Below are 18,306 nucleotides of genomic sequence, written 5' to 3'. Positions count from 1 at the left end.
AAGGGGTCGCACCTGGAGTGCAAAGCGCCAGGCTTCAGGGATGCGGACCCGTTCTTCTGTCTGTGTTGCGTAGGATATGTGTAAGCGGGTCAGAAGGCGGCTCCCCGCAGGTGTTTTGCTCAGGCGCAAGTACTGATTGTTAAGATGAGCTCTCGTAACTCCCCAAAGGTGTTGGTCATCCCCAAACCGAGGAGACGCTTGTTGGACGTCGTTATGGAGAGGTCGAGCGCTCTCTTATAAATCTTGCGGAGAACTACTTCTAAGGCATTCTCATCGCATTTGCGTAGGCGGAGGTAGGTAGCCGAATATAAAATCAGGCTGGTTACGAATGCATTGGCCAGCCGCAGGGCATCTTTGCATCGTAGTCCCCCCCTTTGATTGGATGCCCGGCGGAGCATCCGACCCACCTGGACCCCCACCTTACGTAGCTTGTTTGGGGTAGTGTCTATCTTGCGCCTATGATGAATGAAAAGCCCCAGTACCCGGATCTCCTCGTGTTCGGGTATCGGTCCGCTAAGTAGGGAAAGGACAATTTTGGTTGTGCACTTTGAGTTGGGGCGTATGTGCACAAATTCCGATTTGCTCGGGGAGCATTCAAGACCACAGCGACGAGCGTATTCGTCCACAATAGCTGCCGCTTGTTGCAGGTTGGCCTCGATGTCTCCAACCGATTGTTGTGTTTCCCAGAGGGTGATGTCGTCCGCATACAGAGCGGGCTTCACACCGGCGACCTCTGCCAGCTGGGTAGGGAGCTTCATCATGGCCAGATTAAATAGTAATGGCGAGAGGACAGCTCCCTGTGGGGTCCCTAGTGTGCCAAGTTGATATGGACCATATTTTGTGTCGTGTAGCCGGATATAGTATTGGCGATCTGTAAGGAAATGTTTGATATAATTGAAAGTATTGCGCCCACAGTCTGTTTGCGACAAGTGGGATAGGATGATCTCGTGGGTCACATTGTCGAAAGCCCCCCGCAGGTCAAGTGCGACGACTACTTTATCATTGCTGGGGGGCTCGACGGGGTCGAGAATCTCCTTGTGAAGTTGCAACAGGACATCTTGTGCGGACCGGTGTGGGCGAATCCGTACATGGTGTCTGCGAAAGTGTTTTGCTGTTCCAGGAAAGCCGACAAGGGCAGCATCGAAGGTGAAGCTATTGCGCGCTGACGTGGGTCAACTAACCACAGTGATTTGAAAACTTGCGGGTCTTGCGATCACATGGTATATGTGACCCCTGCCCCAGTCGCTCTCCATCTTTTGTGCGGATACCACGAGCAGACAGCGCGCAGATAGCCTAGAATGCAACTCATGCATTCCGTGCATACGTGCGCTGTTCACTTTCGTCACTGCTTTGGACGGATGAAGCTGTAGAAAACCCACGTGTCGAGACACGTGTAGATTAGTGGAACGTGTCGTTGACGCACAGCTAGCCGGATATCACCGGGAAAGACTTCGTTCGTGCGGACGCCAACATCGCAGAGCCGTGCTCTGCAAAGCCGTCGTAAGCACGAGCGATACTCCACCGCCAGGAATCTGATTAAGCGTGTTGACCTACCAACAGCTGCTGCGAACGCTTCAATCACGATTTGTTTTACTGCGTTCCTAAAGCAAATTAACTGTTGGCAGCAAGGGTCTCGGCGAAAGGACGTGGCCACGCTGGAAAGCTTGGAAAGCGCCGCGATGGGGTCTATAACGAACTTCTCAAAAAATAAACGCCACTTTTGCCGGACATATAATTGACTGTAATATATGGGAAGTCCACGTACTACGAACATCGGATGCAACGAACGCAATACATGTGTTCATCATGGTTCGTTGTAAGTGAGCTCGACTTACTATCGGGGACAATTAAGCTTCCGGGACATGAGAAAAGCGATCATGCAGCACCCATGCAGCAGACATGGCATACGTGCATGGGTGCGGGCACGTATGCCATGTCTGCTGATTAGAACCGAGCCCGTCCTACCGCGGGAAGTGCGATCTCGCGTCAAAGGCTAAACTGGCCGGTAACGCGCTCAGTGTTGGCAGCAGCAGCGTTTCGACGGAGGCGAAACTCGTAAAAAGTCCGTGCGCAGGGCGATGGCGGTGCATGCGAAACGTAGTCGAAATTAATCCTGAGCCCTTCACTATGTAAAGCCCTAGAAAGACTGTTTCACAGGCAAGCGAAAATGCTAGCGAATACTGTCGCCGCGGTGGAAAAGCCTGTTTTGAGTCGTCGCTGCGATGAGCGGCGAGGTTCCAACCATAGAGTTAATATAACCCTTTACCCCCCTGGTTCCAACAAGTTGGAAATTTTCGCTGCGACGCGCAGCTCAATCGCTCAGTCGCTTGCATGTCAACCAGCCTTTACTGTGCCGCCGCGGCTTTATCGCGATCTTTTTCTTTCTTTATTTCTTTCTTGCTTTCTTCACTGTATTATTATTATTATTATTATTATTATTATTATTATTATTATTATTATTATTATTATTATTATTATTATTATTATTATTATTATTATTATTATTATTATTATTATTACTACTACTACTCCACACGTACTACAAACTTTTATTCCCGAGACACCGAAAACGAAACCTCTATGCCGAAAAGGTTGGTAGGGGGCACTACCATCGCTCGTTGTCACAGTTCCGCTTCCGCCCGAGATTATTCTCTCTCTTTCATCCGGCGGACTTTCGACGCCTTCACCATGGAGGACGTAAGCTTGAAATCCTTTGAAATCTATCAAAATTAATGTTTGTGGACAAGAAATAATGCTCGAAATGGAAAATTAAAGCTTTTCAGTTAGCTGTGGGCTATCTATTTTTTTTCTGGGTGGTTTTTTATTGCCGATCCTTTGCTATGGAAGCCGTGCGTCAGGTCATGTTCTTTAGCATTTCTATAACGGCATTGTAGCTGACGTTACTTTCTACTTCAATCGCAGGAAAACCAGCAGGAGTTGGCTAAGAAGAAGCGTACTTTCCGCAAGTACACTTACCGGGGAGTTGACCTGGACCAACTGCTTGACATGTCGAGGTGAGTTGCTTGTTTAAATGGCCAGGCAACTCGGCGCTGCTCATGGTGATTAGAGGCAGTACGAGTGCTGCGCCGAAAGGCGGTCAGATATAAGGTCGCAGTCGCTCCGAGAGAACATTATTTATGCTCCGGTGCTATGCTTTGGTCTTGGCATGCAACGGTAGCTGAAAGATGTGCAGGCGGAGCTGCCAGAAGCTTGCGGGTCTCGGAAGATTTACCATGTTCCCTACTCGCATGCCGTTGAAGAACACGTGCAAAAGCTGACTTTCGTTGGCAGCCAATCGAAGATTGGAATGTAGTAATTACTAGAGAATTTCGTTGCTGTATTTTGATGGTGGCAAAGTTGGTTTCAGTGATGATTCTGTTCTCACGATGGTCTACCGACTAGCATATGAGGACAATTCGTGAATCTGATGAAGCCGCTGAATATCGAAACTTAAAACTAAATTTTAATGCATGCAGCGAAGACTCAGCTGTTGCGCCACTTGCAGCCCGAATTGATGCAACTTTGCTTTCAGCACGCAGTTGATGGAGCTGATGCACTGCCGTGCGCGGCGGCGGTACGCCCGGGGACTGAAGCGCAAGCCGCTGGCTCTGATCAAGAAGCTGCGGCGCGCCAAGAAAGAATGCGGGCCGCTGGAGAAGCCCGAGGTAGTCAAGACCCATCTGCGTGACATGCTCGTTGTCCCCGAAATGGTGGGCTCCATCGTTGGTGTGTACAACGGCAAGGCATTCAACCAGGTGGAAATCAAGGTGCGTTAAACTGCTTGCAACCTAGTTCAACGCCTTTTGTTGCAGTATTCTGCTCGTGCTTTTACGTGCTGGGCATGTTAAGTTTGTCTGAAAGGCTTGTTTAGTTGCTTGTTGCAGAGGCTTAAGCGTGACCTACTATCTCGATATGAAAATGTAGCGGTGGTATGTCGGCATTGGCTGCTGTAGATACAATTGGCCTGGTTGAAAGCAGGTCTGATTTCTGGCGTATGTGATCAGCCCGCTGGTCACATGTCTAATCTCCTTGCACTTTTTAATTGTACCTATGTCTTCTGGCGTGCAGTGGCCATAAATATTTGTCTTATGTTGTTCTTGGCAAAGATTTTGAATGAAATTGCATTGAGAGTCTGAAGGGTCACTGGTAGGAAATCTGTCGCCAAATAGGTTCTGCTTGTTAATTTCACTGTGATTTGATGAATACAAGAGCCTGCATCATTCACAGTGTAACAGGCTTTCCATGTAGAACTGGAATCTTTGAGTAAATGTTTATCTCCATAATGCGAAGTGACGAAATGTGTAGTCTGTCGGAGGACACCTTAGTGGAGTTGAGCAATTTTTCCTAAATATAGCAGCAACTGACAGCTTGTGTGAAGCTTTTAGGATGCGTCAGCTAATAGGTTTGGAGATTGGTAAGGAATAGGAATTTTGATGAACTTCTGTTTTTATTTGGCAATGCAGGGCTTTGCCTGTATGCTTTCATAGAATGTTTGCTTTTCAGTGTAACCTATGTTGTCTATATGGTAATTGCAAGCATTTTGCCTTGCTGTACTTAGATAGTGGCAAAGTTGGTTTCAGTGATGATTCTGTTCTCACGATGGTCTACCGATTAGCACATGAGGACACTTTGTGAATCTGATGAAGCCATTAGAATATTAATAGGAGACGAGCTGGGTTTCGTGCATGGAGCTGAGACCGGTTTTTTTACACCCTTTGCAGCCCGAAATGATTGGCCACTACCTTGGCGAATTCAGCATCACCTACAAGCCTGTGAAGCACGGTAGACCTGGTATTGGTGCTACGCACTCTTCTCGCTTCATTCCTCTTAAGTAGGCCAATAAACACGTCTGACGTACTGCTCGTTTTTGTCTGCTATTTCAAAAGTATGCTGCAGGAAAGCTGTTGCAACTGGTTTATGATGAATTTTCAGTCCACAAGGATGTGCAGCGAAATATCGCTGCGAACATAATTTCTTCACTGGAAATTAACACCGTTGTGATATTTGCTTTTCCCGTTTCACTTGAAGCAGTGGCTACTTAATAGGCGATTGTAGGAGATTTTAAAAATTCTGTCGGGGGTAAACTTGGGGTTGTTACAGTTACTTGGTAAATATGGTATGGGCGTTGAGCTCCATACCTGCCAGGTCTCCTAGAAGATTACCGAATTTTGAGTTTTGTACGACCGAAAGAAATCTTAACACTCCCGTTGGTCCAAAGCCTTCCCTGTAGTCTGGCCACAGGCTGGTGTGCAGTGTAGTGCAATCTCCAAGCTGAAAGGTGCAAATGGGCTTTGAAATTTAGCTGTATTTGAGGTAATGCTATAGAAATCCTCTCTAGATTGCACAGCAGTGCAGAATGGGAGAGGCAGTCCGATATTTTGCAGAAAATTGCAAACATCCATTTATGTCGCAACTCTGACAGGTTCTTTTGGCAAAGTATTGTAGGTGCAGACATTGTTACTCTCGGGTCTTTTTCAAGGACTTCCTGAACAAGGCGTTTTCCATATGGAAAATTTCATAACTGTGATCACTGCAGACAGTGACCCATCATTTTGGTTATTTGGACAGGTGTGAATGGTTGGGTAGAGCAGGCAATTCCTGCTCTTTTGTAAATAACGTCATTCGGTTAAGTTTTAATGCCTGAAAAAAATTGCACCCTTTAACTCCTGGGAAGCATCTTTCACCCCCACCCAATTGGCTGCTCTGAACATTGGTATGAAGCTCCCATAAGAAGTTACTTTTTTGCTAGTGTGTCGGAGCTATAAAGCTTTGCTATCATTACATTGGCAGTGAAGCAATAGAACTGTTACATTCACTCGACCATTGAATGCATTTGTCGCTGGTGGGTACTAGCAAATGGTTTCAGGTGAAATTGTTGCTGCTGCTACGGAAGGAAAAGGCATTGTTCTAGGTTAGTGCAAAGGGACAGACTTTATTCCTACTTTCTGCTGCTTGGCCATGGTGGTGCTAGCCTTGATGCCAATACTGTGTTGCTTATGACAACACTCTTGGAGAGATCTGCTGTTTAAAGGTAGGGTCTTCTGTTGGTTACTGACATCAATTGCAGTGAAATCTTCAAAGACACCCTTAAAATGCTGAGAGCGAACTTTGCGGTGTAACTGCTTCCACTATTTTTACAGAACAGCTTGGTGATGCATGCAAGTTTGGTGGTAGTTTTTTGCGTTTGTGGATGTTGATATTTGGTACCCATCCACTAGGAACAGGATGTGCACATTATAATAGGACAGCTCACTGGCTAGAGTGCATGATGTGACTGGATGCAGCCAAACCTAGTTGGGCGTAAACTCTGCTTTGGTGAGGTTTAACCATGTCTTGCTGCTGCAACTTTACAGTCCTTGGTATCGAACTCCTGAGCAGAAACAGCTTGAAATTTTTTTTTTTGCTTGCACTTAATCTTCACAATAAAACTTTTGTGAACTGGTGCCCACTGTGCAAGACGTGGTGATGGAAAATGTACCGTCTCATTCTTAGGAGAGGCACAAATATATAGTGGGCTGGATGTCGAAGCCTAGTGTTCCTGTTGTGCAAAAGAAACAAGTTACTTCTCCAAAAGTTGACATGCATATGCTCATGTCGACTGCCTTGCATGATATGAAGTTCTATGCTTTGGTTGGCCTAATTTTCTTATGCACACAGATGAGCTAATATGGAGCCGCGTGTTGTCTTCCAAACATTGGGAGTTCCTTTACTCAGCTTGATTTTCCAGCATAAAATACCTCTGATGCACATTCAATACTTCAAAGCCTCTCAGTTATCAGGTTCTCACTGTAAAGCTAATACTTACCAAAATTCTAGACATCTGCGTAAAAATAAAAATCGTCGATGCAAAGCTCAAGTAATGAAACAGTATCACCGGAGGTTCAGGTAGCTTTATTACAAAAAAAGCATTTCAAGAGTTATGTACAGATCACAGGGCTTCAGTGAAAACGGGTAACAGCACATGATGATTGATGCAAAGGGACCCTGTACATCACTTATGTGATGGAAAAATACAGAAGTCTGCCACTATTTGCCACAATGCATTTTCATCAAAAAATAGTCTGGCACGGCAGACAGCCCCGTCAGTGGCTGAACGAAAAGCATGGAAGCAAAACAAGAGTTACTCTTAAAAAGGCAGTGAGTGTGCACTTCATTATGAACATGCAAACTTAACAGTGCGCTGCACTTTTAAGCAAAGACCGCAGTGGTAATGCTATAAAGTGCACACTTCATAGCTTAATTTGAATTGCACAGAACTAAAAATCAGAAACAAAAAAGTGGGTAACGCATAACTGCTTGCTCAGTTCAAAGCATACTCCTTGCCTTACACCAAAAAGCTACGATAAAAAATACCATAATAAAAATGAGCAAGCAAAACAACAATGTAGTTGCAAAAGACATTCTTCACCGGTTTTAAAAAATGCCTTTGATGCCAGCAACATCACAAGTGGCAGAAGACTGCCACCAACACAACTACTGCATTTGCTCTGCACGTTATGCACATCAAAAGACAACCTGTATGAGTGAAGCCAATTGCATGAAATGAATACAGAAAAGCAACAGGCTTTCTGGGTCAGTTGTACACATGTATGGAGTGCAAATTCTGCGCAATGGTAAAAACTGGCTGTCACCGAGGCATATTGTACTCAAAATGTAGTGCATTCTATACCTCGTCTGTTTGTAAAGTAACAGACGGTTGAGTAAATATATTAGTTGTACATAGCCTCTCAAAATATATACTTCCAAAACCTCCCCCAAAATAGTAATAAAAAGCATTCTCCCTCTAAACTGCAGGCCCAACATTTGATTTCCGACTCCTATTCAAAGACTCGCAAGCACTAATTTGATATGGCTCACCTAGCTAGAGCTTGTAGAGCCAACCAGATACAAATCGAGGGGGGCACATTAGCTGCCAGTATAATATACTGAGCTTTAAAACAAACACTTATGCCGCATATTAAATTCCCACTCGCCTGCACACTACTCAACTTCAGAGATCTTTGTTTTTGGTTATTTCATAGTGTTTTCGCCAACAGCCAGAACTACTCCAAGACATTGTCCCAGCTACTACCGGACAAACTACGACGGTACGACAACTCCAAGCTGAGACATTACCTGCCTTTGGGTGAATTGAGCAATGTCAGCAGAAAACTAGCTCATGCGCAGTTCAGTGGTAAATGTGGAGTGACAAAAGGGTTTTTTACAATCTCAAAAGTATCGTCCACTCAGCTGGCTTGACAGGCTGGTGCTCGGCTGTCAAACCCTGATGAGCTGGCCTTCTTTGTACAGATCGTCAATGGCACTGGCAAATAACTGTCGTGCCACATTACGCTTGAGCTTCAACGTGTTGGTTACAAGTCCAGAAGCAAGCAGGTCATTCTCTATGTGCAGATGCAGGTTGTGAACCTGGAAAAAAATTGATGTTCGTTATTCGCTGAGAACCTGCACTGTTTGGGAGATTTGGCGAGTGCAATAAGCGGCCGTATTCCGACCCTTGGTGAAGCAAGCTTTCTACACATGCCATGAAATTCAGCGTGCTGCCACTTGAGAGCAATTCATGTGTGTGAGGCAGTTGCTCTTACACACATGCATGACATTTATCTGCTGCTTATGCACATGGCAGGAGTCCCCCATGGTGCATAAGGGATGCATAAAAATAATGGCCAGGGTCTATGTTCCTCTCACTTAAATGTTAAAGTCTGCAGCAATATGAAAACGATCTGTTCAGTGCTGACTGTGAACTCATATATGAAGTGAAATTGTTAGTTTCATGGTGCCTTGCTTTGCTGTGAAAGCAGTGATGTGGGAAGATGAAACAGATGTGAATTTACAAACTACTTTCCCACCTTCCCATTGAAATAAACTGGAATGGAGCACATTCAACTTCTTGGGTTAAGCCCAAATGGCCACCTTCACGATGGCTGAGACTATAGTAGTAGTGCCATGAAGGTGCACTGGCTAGGTGCCTCTGGACTAACCAGAGATGTCGAGACATGTGGCTCATTCCTTTAGTGCCTTACGCACTACAGACTACTGTGTAACTGCGTACGGCGTAACCAAGAAACCAACAGGTACGATTAAAACCTTCAAGCCCACATATACTAGCATTTCTTTACCTGATGTAGAGAATTCAGTCCACTTTCTTTTCCAAGCGTCTGCATCTCCTTCAGCAGTGCCTTTCGCACTGTCTGTTGGTTGCATGCAAAGAGAGAATGTGCACAAATTATGGAAATGGCAGAGCAAAACAGCCAGTCTGATCACAGGCATCAGAAACTAAGACGAAATTGATTATTCTGTGTTGCTACCTCACATAATGTTTCTACGCAGTTTCATGAAAGCATGATCCAGTGGCCTGAACTTACCAAATTTTTGCAAATTTCGGGCAGTGGAGTCTTCTTGTCAAGACCACAGGACACAGCAAGCTCCCTCAAAGGTTCTTCATGAGGGATCACAATGGCAACACAGAATGACTTCATGGTTTGGGAGAGAAAGGAAAAAAAATAAGTATAACACAACACTTCAAAATGGTAAAGCAGAGGTACTTCACAATTTTGAGGATAATTAGACCTCTTCACTGTGAAATAAATTCACGATGTGGTCACACTAACAAGCTCTTGGCTACTTCTCACATTCTTCACTTGATGTCAGCAAGTTTTAATTACTGAGTAATTACTCCCTTAATTTCAAACAACCACGGTGTCATCAGAGCGCACACACAACAAGCAGGACTGCAGCCTCTATCTACTGTGGCGAAACAAAAAATATGCACTATGTGTTGTTATAACACAAGTGCAACTTGCTGAAAAGATGCAATATTCTGTTCACATGTAGCTCTTCTTGCTAAAATTAGCATGAGGAGCTCATCTGATGATGGTAGTGAAGTTAATTAGAGCTGTACAATGAAGGATGAATAAAATGATCCTAGGAAACCAGACCCTGCGAGTTATAGAATTTTATTTCAGAGCATGAGTGTACCGAACTCTTTAAAAACCACTACTCCTAACTTTGTAGCGTAAAAAAAGTGCACTCTCTGAATGAGGGGAGAGGACATCGAATTGATTTATGTTCTGAACACTGCATAATTGTTGATTATATGCTGGACAGGAAAAAAAAAACAAGAAAAAAACAAGACCAGAGTCTGGTGGCTAGCTTTCTTGAGCACACTATGTAGCAGGCAAAAGGTCAACTGAGCACACCCTCCTTATGTTTGTACCAGGTTCTCAATGCTGAGAAATAAGATAAAAACATACTCGTGACTATTCCTGTAGCATGGCTATAATGCACAAGAGATGTAAACCACGCAGGATATCACACAGCTGGCAGACATGCTTACACCCGTAGTAGAATGAACCTTGGGTCACTGACCAAGTAAAAAACGTCATTTGACGTTTCGGAATCCGTGTGGGTTCCTAGTTCACAATGAAGAACCAGCCGAATAAGATGCAGCTCAAGTAGCTTTGAATAATCGACATAGCAACAAAATCATTACGTCAATTAGTCAAAGCTGCATCTCACTCGGCCGATTCATCATTGTGAGCGACGAACTCGTATGGCTTCCGAAACATCAACTAACATTTTGACTGTCACTGACCCAGGATTGCTTCTACTATGCCACCACCTGACCATACGGCATTCTATCAAATCCTGGATTACATAATATATACCTGTGTTCAGTTGCATTCAGTTTTGACTCACTTTCGCAAAGATGGCAGCACTGCTTTTATGCTACTAGTACAGAGGGCAAAACGCATGCCTAGAACAACCAAACTGTGTGTTCCGGAGCTCCCAAAGCCGCTGCGACCAAGGAAGCAAAAAATGACGATGAAATTCTATGAGCTTAACAGCACATGTTTACATCCAGACCATTTTTAACCAAATCTTATCGCTAGTTATCGTGTGTTACGCCCAAAACACGCTAAGAGCGTGTTATAGAAATGCGTTTTGCCCTCTGTACATACAAGAGGTACCATGTATATTTTTTTTTCTTATTTCGAATACCAGCAGCGCCCGAAAGCGTTATTACAAGGGGGGAAGAATACAATGTTTTCATGAAGGCCACATGACATATACAATGACACAAAAAGGAAACTTACGAATAATGGCAAAAATGGCAACCACGCAAGCAGTTTTATGTTCGACAACAGAACCAAAACGTCAGTTTGGCAGTAAGTAATTTTCTGGGGCAGTTGATTCCATTGGTTGATGGTGAAAGGAAAAAAATGGGCCACGAAAGACGTAATTTCGGCAATTAATTTCTATAATTTCCATTGGTGCTCGCACCTCTTAGACTTAAAATGAGGTTGCAAAAAGTAAGTTTGCCTGTGAACTTTAACTATGCCAAAATAAATTCTGAACAGCAACTCTAACCTCATGCTTCTACAACCCTTCGTTAAATAAAATAACACTGGAAGTAAAGTTATAATTATTACAAAGAAATTGAGCGGCACGGTTTTGTATCCGTTCAAGCATATAAAAGAATTTTAGTTTACAAGTCCCAAACCAAACAGGTGTACTCCAATACGGATTGTGTGTTAGTAAAGTACTGTTACTGTGTGTTACTGTGTGTTAGTTACTGTGTGTTAGTAAAGTGTTAGTAAAGTAAAGTAAAGTGTTAGTAAAGTAAAATTTCGAGAGGTGCTGACCTGAAACATCTGATAAAATTCCACATATTGCAAGCTTTTGCTGTTATATACTAAACATGCTTAGTCCATGATGGTGTCTGCAATGCATCCAACTGGTTTGGAAACAAAATATAACTTTCACCATGTCTGCTGAAAAGACAAATGAGTAAGGAGGGCTGCAGTGCTTTGTGCAATTGTTTTAAGCAACTAACAATTAAACATTAACGATTTGGCTCAATAGATCAACTAGTGTCTGCTATTCACTGTGAAAGGCATTAAAACTAAGTGAAGGTATAACCTTTACATCCTGAGAACATTATCAATCGTCACTGATTCAGAGTTCACATCACCGACTGAGAGAACAGGCTTCAAGGAGATTCACAAGGGGTGAGGTGACACGAAGACCTTTAACGAAAAGCGCAGTGGAACGAACAAATGCTTTAAAATGTGAAATAGAGTGTTGGCACTAGTGACAAGTATCATGGCATCAACAGTGCCATACCCTACAAGATGTGTACAGGATCTTGAAGATACGCCAAACACACTAGTATTACTTCCAACCGACATAAAGCTTCAGCATCATGTGCCTTACATTACTATCAGATTGCAATTATCACTTTCAAATACTAGTATAGTCAATTCTGCTCTGCTTTAAAAATGGCAACATCACTTTCATAGATAACATACAGGGTACGCCGTAAGACAGAAAAGACGGGCACCTGGGTAGGACATCCCGTGACAAACACTGTTGCAATATAATCCATCATGCTGTAGACACTTTCGATTCGCTCTGGTGAAATGAATTCTCCCTGAAAAAAAGAAAGAACAACAACAAAAAACAGAATGGACTTTAAAACCATGGTCTTTTTCCAGTGTTTTTGATCGCAGTAGGCTAATGCCACAACAGAAAGCTCAGTGAGGATAAAGTGTTGGCGCATTCAGAAGGTGAAAAGAAAAAAAAAAGAAAAAAATAACTAAAGGACACACAATGCCCATGCCAAGCCTACCACTTATGTCCTGCATATGCTAAACGCTGATTATAAATATAGGCGCCATACCTTTGGCAATATGTGCAGTATGGCAAAGGCACTGTGTACGCTCTGATTAATTGCAACATTCTTTGCAACACTGCTTAATACAACTGTAAACGCAACACAGGTACCAGAGCCCAGGGCAGCAGGAAACAAGCAACTCAAGCACCCAACTTGAGCATGTTGTGCACCATGGTCATGTCAGAATACGGCACTGGGTGAATCACACAACCACAAATTCTGCTACACTCTGTGGGGGAGTAGCAAGTGAAAGTTTTCAAGGAGGGCAACGAGCTCTGGGTTTCAACACAGCACGAATATTTCAATTTTAATCAAATCCTTTTAGGGTGAAGAAATAGGATAAAAGGTAAAGACACGGCAAAAATGTCAGTGTATATCACTGTCAAGAGGTGACACAAGCATGAAATGCCAAGTATTTGTGCTAAGAAAATGAGCTGCATTACATATTACATCACCTCTATGTTCCTGTTGCAGCTGCTGTAATAATTCTGGGAGATCTGGCCGCCTAACCTGCTTACCTTCTACGATGCTGACTACTGGCCTGGCATCACCACCTAATACCTTCTTTAGCAGAGCTAATAGCCTTAGGGATGAACGGATTTTCAGTTTCAATGCCAAGTTTGTTCCAGTTTTGTTATATTTACTAAAAGTTTTGCTTCTAAAACAAAAATGACTATGCAAGTGCAAAATCAGAAGCAGCAAAAATGTGCAGGTTGCACAGTGGAGGTTACGTGAGTGGATGCTAAGCACGCCTGTGCTTACACATGCCTGTGCGTAAGCTGACCTCGTCGAGTGTGCATAGAGACTGCTTTTTGTATCACTACTGGAACTGGAGAACAGCTCCATGATGCACAGCATTCAGTATCACAAGGAGGTCCGAGGCCTTTGCCACAACAAGCATTTCTGAATACGCTTGGTTAAATGTATGTGAAACGCTCAATTGGAAAGTAAATTAAAAGGGCATTAAACCTTGTGTGGCAAATGCAGGGAAACAGCCTGCATTTCAGCAAAAGAAATCACACCTTCAAACTGAAAGAAATAAAATGCAGAACAGATTTACCAAAAGGTCACTTTTCCCGAAAACAATAAATGAGTGGAATAAGTTGACCCACGAAGTCATGTCCACAATGGTGAGCGAATTTTGCCTCATTGCTGTGATATTTATTTTCATTTCAAATTATGCTGCATTGTATTTGCTGCATAGTGTTCTTTTTACCTGCAAGTCTGGTTTGGCTTATTGGTTTATTGGGGGTTTAACGTCCCAAAGCGACTTAGGCTATGAGGGACGCCATAGTGACGGGCTCTGGAAATTTCGACCACCTGGGGTTCTCTAACATAGGAAGCATAAGAGGGTTCTCACGCAGCTTCCACCCTCTCCGTTCGATGACGTTCTACATCACACCTGCGGTAACTCAGGACGTTCTACGCCCGCCGCTTATGAACGTGGGTGGCGCTGATGAACACTCTCAAGCTTTGGTTACTTGTAAACATAAATACCCCCGAAAGCAGAAGATTTGACAGCCGTCGCCGTAGCTCAGAGGTAGAGCACCGGACGCGTAATTCGGAGGTCGTGGGTTCGGATCCCACTGGCGGCATGTGGTTGTTTTTTCTTCTGCTTTTCTAATCAATTAGCTTGAAGCAATAACATATTCAGTAATATTCTAAATTGATCAACACCACAAAATAAATAAATAAATTAAAAAAAAAATCCCCTGTGCCCCTTGGTTTCTGTGGCTGTTGGCTTCTTTCATATTTATAACGAGCCCCTCATTCCCCTTCCCTTGTTTGATTAATATGTTACCTGCAAGTCTGCTGTACTCTTATGTAATAATGGCAAACAAAGTGGCACTATGGGCAAAGTGATAAATATATAAACGAATGTCTCCATCTGCAGCTATTTTTCACACAGCCTTGTAAATACAATTTTTGGAGGAAATGCGCAAACTGTGCAGTGCAAGTCTGCTTTTCGCAATTGTTGCACTAACCTGAGAGAGCTTGAAGATGTCTTTCTTTCTGTCAATAACCTTTAGTGCCCCTGTCTGGAATAAAAAGATAAGGTCATCAGAAAACACACAAGGCCATCCCACTTGGGCCACACGACTATGGATGGCACGATCTCAACAGCATCTACTTCATAGCTGATCCTGAGCCATAATGCGAGCTGTTGCGAGCCACAACAGGCCAACAGTCACAATGGTCCACATCTCCACACTTGGTCAGGTTGACACGGATAGCAATTTCTAAATTACAGAATAGTACATAGATGGCAATGCTGCTGTTATCCTAGAGAAACTCCATTTATCGCTGTAAACGAAAGCTCTTCTCAATAAAAAGAAGAGACATAGAAAAAAACTGAGGCATTTGCTAGAACTGCATTCCAAAATAATGTGGAAGAGACCATGAATGCAGTTTCTATCCCACTTTGGCGCGCATATTGCAAGAATGGGCCCGTAATATGATTAAGTCATAAATTACTGCAGAACAAAACAGTTATGTCCAATTGCTTTTGTTGTTCCTTACCTTTACATCAAGCAGAGTAACAATCAGAAAGTGAAAGGTTAAGCCTTTCACTTAATAATTTTGGATTAGCTTTATTGTAATTGCCACCAATGACAAAATACAATGAAAATTAGAACAAACAGGAAAGCAAGTGCCATTTTAAAGGCCAAAATATGGTACGAAAAAAACATAGGAGACACGAGTCACAAAAATGAAAATAAAAGAAAAAGACAAAGGAAAAAAGAAAAGAAAGACAAATGGAAAGCAGAATGAACATGTTCAGAACTAAGCAGGTCTTCCATCACTTTACTCTAGCAGTGAATGGGGAACTTTTCCCAAGTCAAACTCCACTAAAGTGCTGCTGTTGCTCTAATTTTTTCGCCACAAGAAAAAGAGAAAAGTCAGAATTTTTTTCTGTTCAAAATAGGATTAGCTTCAGACAAAGATAAAGTTCGAAAAAAAAAAAAATGTGGCAATAGATAGTATTTTATTTCGCACATTTCAATTTAATGCAGGAGTGCATTCACAAACATTAGAGTTTATGTCCACGGTTTTCTGCCTGAGCACAAAAATTTACAAGGCCCCAGTTGGAGCTGGAAGAACGTGAAATACAGAGTTATCTGGGTGGGCTTGAAAGGAGGAGATGAAGAGGGAGAAAAAGTAGAACACAAACATGGAGTTCCCATTGCAACACAGATGTACAGCCTTATTAATGCAACTAGTTAAATGCCTGTGTTAGCAGAGATCGCCAGGAAAGGAGAAGTAGGACAGCAGATGGAGACATGAGCTTGGTCGTCCTTGATGTTGTCAGGAGGAACACGCCACAAAAAGGGGAAAGAGATGACAACTCACGCGGAGCTCGAACTATGCACCTGGGCACTCATTCTTGGTCATGCTTAGCGTAGTGAGAAGGAGGATGAGTAAAGAGAGAACAGGCGTGCATACATAGCCACAGTAGTCTTACCCAGAATTTGCGGACACGACAGCAAATTTTTCATGAACAGAAATTTTAATAGGACACACTGGAGAAAGTGCGAGCAGACCTATACAGTTTTGCACTGGTCCCTAGCTTTCAGACGGGCAATGAAAGCAGCAGACGTGAGCAGCCAGCACACTACTTACTGGCGTCCACATTCCGATGTCCCCTGTGAGCATCCAGCCATCCTTCAGTACAGTCTTTGCAGTCTCCTCAGGGTTCTTGTAGTAACCCTGGAACGTCAGGGGGCTCCGAACACAAATCTGTTGTATGGAAAACAATGGAATGTCAGCAAACGATACCAGTCAAAGACATCGCCTCTGCGCTTTAGAAAATGTGCACATTAAATACACGTAGAAACACATTCATCACAACAGGTGCACAATACAAAAAGATGATGAAACACAATAATTTTCTCAGGTAATAAACAATTTCTTCTCACTTCATCCAAAAACATGACAAAACTGCAATGTGCATCGCACCGGAGTGATGTCATGACGGTAACTTGCACAAAAAGAACAAGTCTATCTTCATAGATGGATGGCAAATTGCTGTTCTTGCTGGGTAACCACTGTATGTGAAGTTTAACTCGGTCCTGGCTACGATGCCTTAGTACTTTGAGGCACCTTTGTGACTAGCATGGAAGTGGTTAAGGGCCGCTTTAGAAAGACAAGGCACACGCAAAAACATGAGGCAGGCAAGAGTAGAAGACACAAACCTCTCCTCTGTCGTCTTTGGCAAAGTAGTTCATTTCTGGCACATCAACCAGCTTCAACTCAACTTCAGGAAAAATGCAGCCAACACTGTCTGTAGGAAGAGATGTACAGCTCTATTGAAATTTGGCACTTGTGTTACAATCAGAACACATTCAAACAGTACAGAAAATGAACCAGTAAAAGAAGCTGTATAAAAAGCAAAAACACATGAAAAGAAAAAATGTTCTTGGCAAATGTAGCTGCCATTGAAAGGATTCAGAAAACAGTTCTGTCATGTCTTGGCCTATGGCCAATTCAAGTCTATAAAGCTATGGAAGCATCTTCTGCAGAGTGTTAGAGAAAGCATTAGTACTGACAGACTGATTACAATACCAAGGATATTCCTAATTAAAGTGGTTGGAAAGATGTGTCATGAGCTCACCTCCTATAAAATCAAATGGTAGGGTGCTTGAAATCACACTGGCTTCAGTGCTGCCATAGACCTCCACAAGCTTGGGTGTAAAACAAACCAAGGCAAGACAAAGTCAGGCAATTGAGTACAGATGCTCTAGCAATTTAGAGGGTACAAGGCTCATTCAGATGCACAGTTTGCCTGAACGAAAAAAATCCCTGAAGCAACAAAGACTCCATAAGGAAAAAATTAAATGTTTGCAGTGCAAAATACCACTGTAGATACTAATTCCAAGTTCAAATGTAGAATTGCTATAAATTAAGTTTTGGTGCATGGAAATCAATGTAAACAAAACAGTTTTGCTGCGAGTCACACGGAAAAAAGAACCTACTGTATTTTCTTATGTACTTAACAACACAATAATATCTGAGGTTGAAAAATACAAGTATTTGGGTGTCACATTCAATAGTAAACTCTCTTGGTCAAACCATATTTCCATTACATGTTCAGCAGCATTGCGCAAGTTGTGGTTCTTGAAAAGGAAACTTAGAAATACACCTGCAAATACCAAAATGTTAGCATACAACACATTTGTCCGTTACAAACTGGAGTATGCAGCAGTTGTATGGGATCCTCATACTAAAAAGAATATAATGAATTTAGAGCGTGTTCAAAGGAAGGCTATCAGATTCATCTTCAGTAAATATAAAAGAGAGGATTCTCCGTCTTTAATAATGCTTGCAAATAAAATCAGTACGCTGGAAAACAGGCGGAAGATAAGTCGTCTCCAATTTTTACATAACATTATAAATGGAAAAAGCGCACTTCAGCGGCCTCATTGCGTAAAACCTCTAAGTTCACGCCAGACAAGACACAGACATAACCTTTCACTTACGCCAATATTTTCTAAAACAAAATCCCATATGAATAGTTTCTTTCCGCGTACTATTCATGAATGGAATTCTATACCTGTCGAGGTATTGCAGTCACAAAACTTTGCAGAAGAGCTAGAAAAACATCTTTCTTCCATAAACTAACTGAAACAAAAGTG

The 18,306-nt window shown here is 42.8% G+C and overlaps 2 protein-coding genes across 5 annotated transcripts in view; one reads left to right on the top strand and one right to left on the bottom strand.

The window, feature by feature from the left end:
- The first annotated feature begins 2,596 nt into the window (after positions 1-2,596).
- Positions 2,597-4,857, top strand: RpS15 (ribosomal protein S15). Its single transcript, XM_089543605.1, has 4 exons — positions 2,597-2,697; positions 2,923-3,014; positions 3,533-3,767; positions 4,722-4,857. Exons 1-4 carry the CDS (start codon positions 2,689-2,691, stop codon positions 4,833-4,835), a joined length of 450 nt encoding a protein of 149 aa, XP_089399731.1. The 5' UTR covers positions 2,597-2,688; the 3' UTR covers positions 4,836-4,857.
- Positions 4,858-6,870: 2,013 nt separating this feature from the next.
- LOC149341509 (long-chain-fatty-acid--CoA ligase 5-like) overlaps positions 6,871-18,306 on the bottom strand; it is a 40,147-nt gene continuing 28,711 nt past the window's right edge. For all 4 annotated transcript variants that reach the window (XM_089543599.1, XM_089543600.1, XM_089543601.1 and 1 more), the window contains exons 14-21: positions 17,286-17,355; positions 16,867-16,955; positions 16,295-16,411; positions 14,659-14,712; positions 12,341-12,430; positions 9,363-9,470; positions 9,117-9,188; positions 6,871-8,406 (exon numbers count right to left, since the gene is read on the bottom strand). In XM_089543599.1, coding sequence (XP_089399725.1) covers positions 8,257-8,406; positions 9,117-9,188; positions 9,363-9,470; positions 12,341-12,430; positions 14,659-14,712; positions 16,295-16,411; positions 16,867-16,955; positions 17,286-17,355 — 750 coding nt within the window. In that variant the 3' untranslated portion in view covers positions 6,871-8,256. The remainder of the gene's footprint in view (positions 8,407-9,116; positions 9,189-9,362; positions 9,471-12,340; positions 12,431-14,658; positions 14,713-16,294; positions 16,412-16,866; positions 16,956-17,285; positions 17,356-18,306) is intronic.

The sequence above is a fragment of the Amblyomma mixtum genome, chromosome 5 (assembly GCF_055824585.1).
Source record: "Amblyomma mixtum isolate Tamu chromosome 5, ASM5582458v1, whole genome shotgun sequence".
NCBI lineage: Eukaryota > Metazoa > Arthropoda > Arachnida > Ixodida > Ixodidae > Amblyomma > Amblyomma mixtum.
This window is presented reverse-complemented; position numbering and strand designations above follow the sequence as displayed.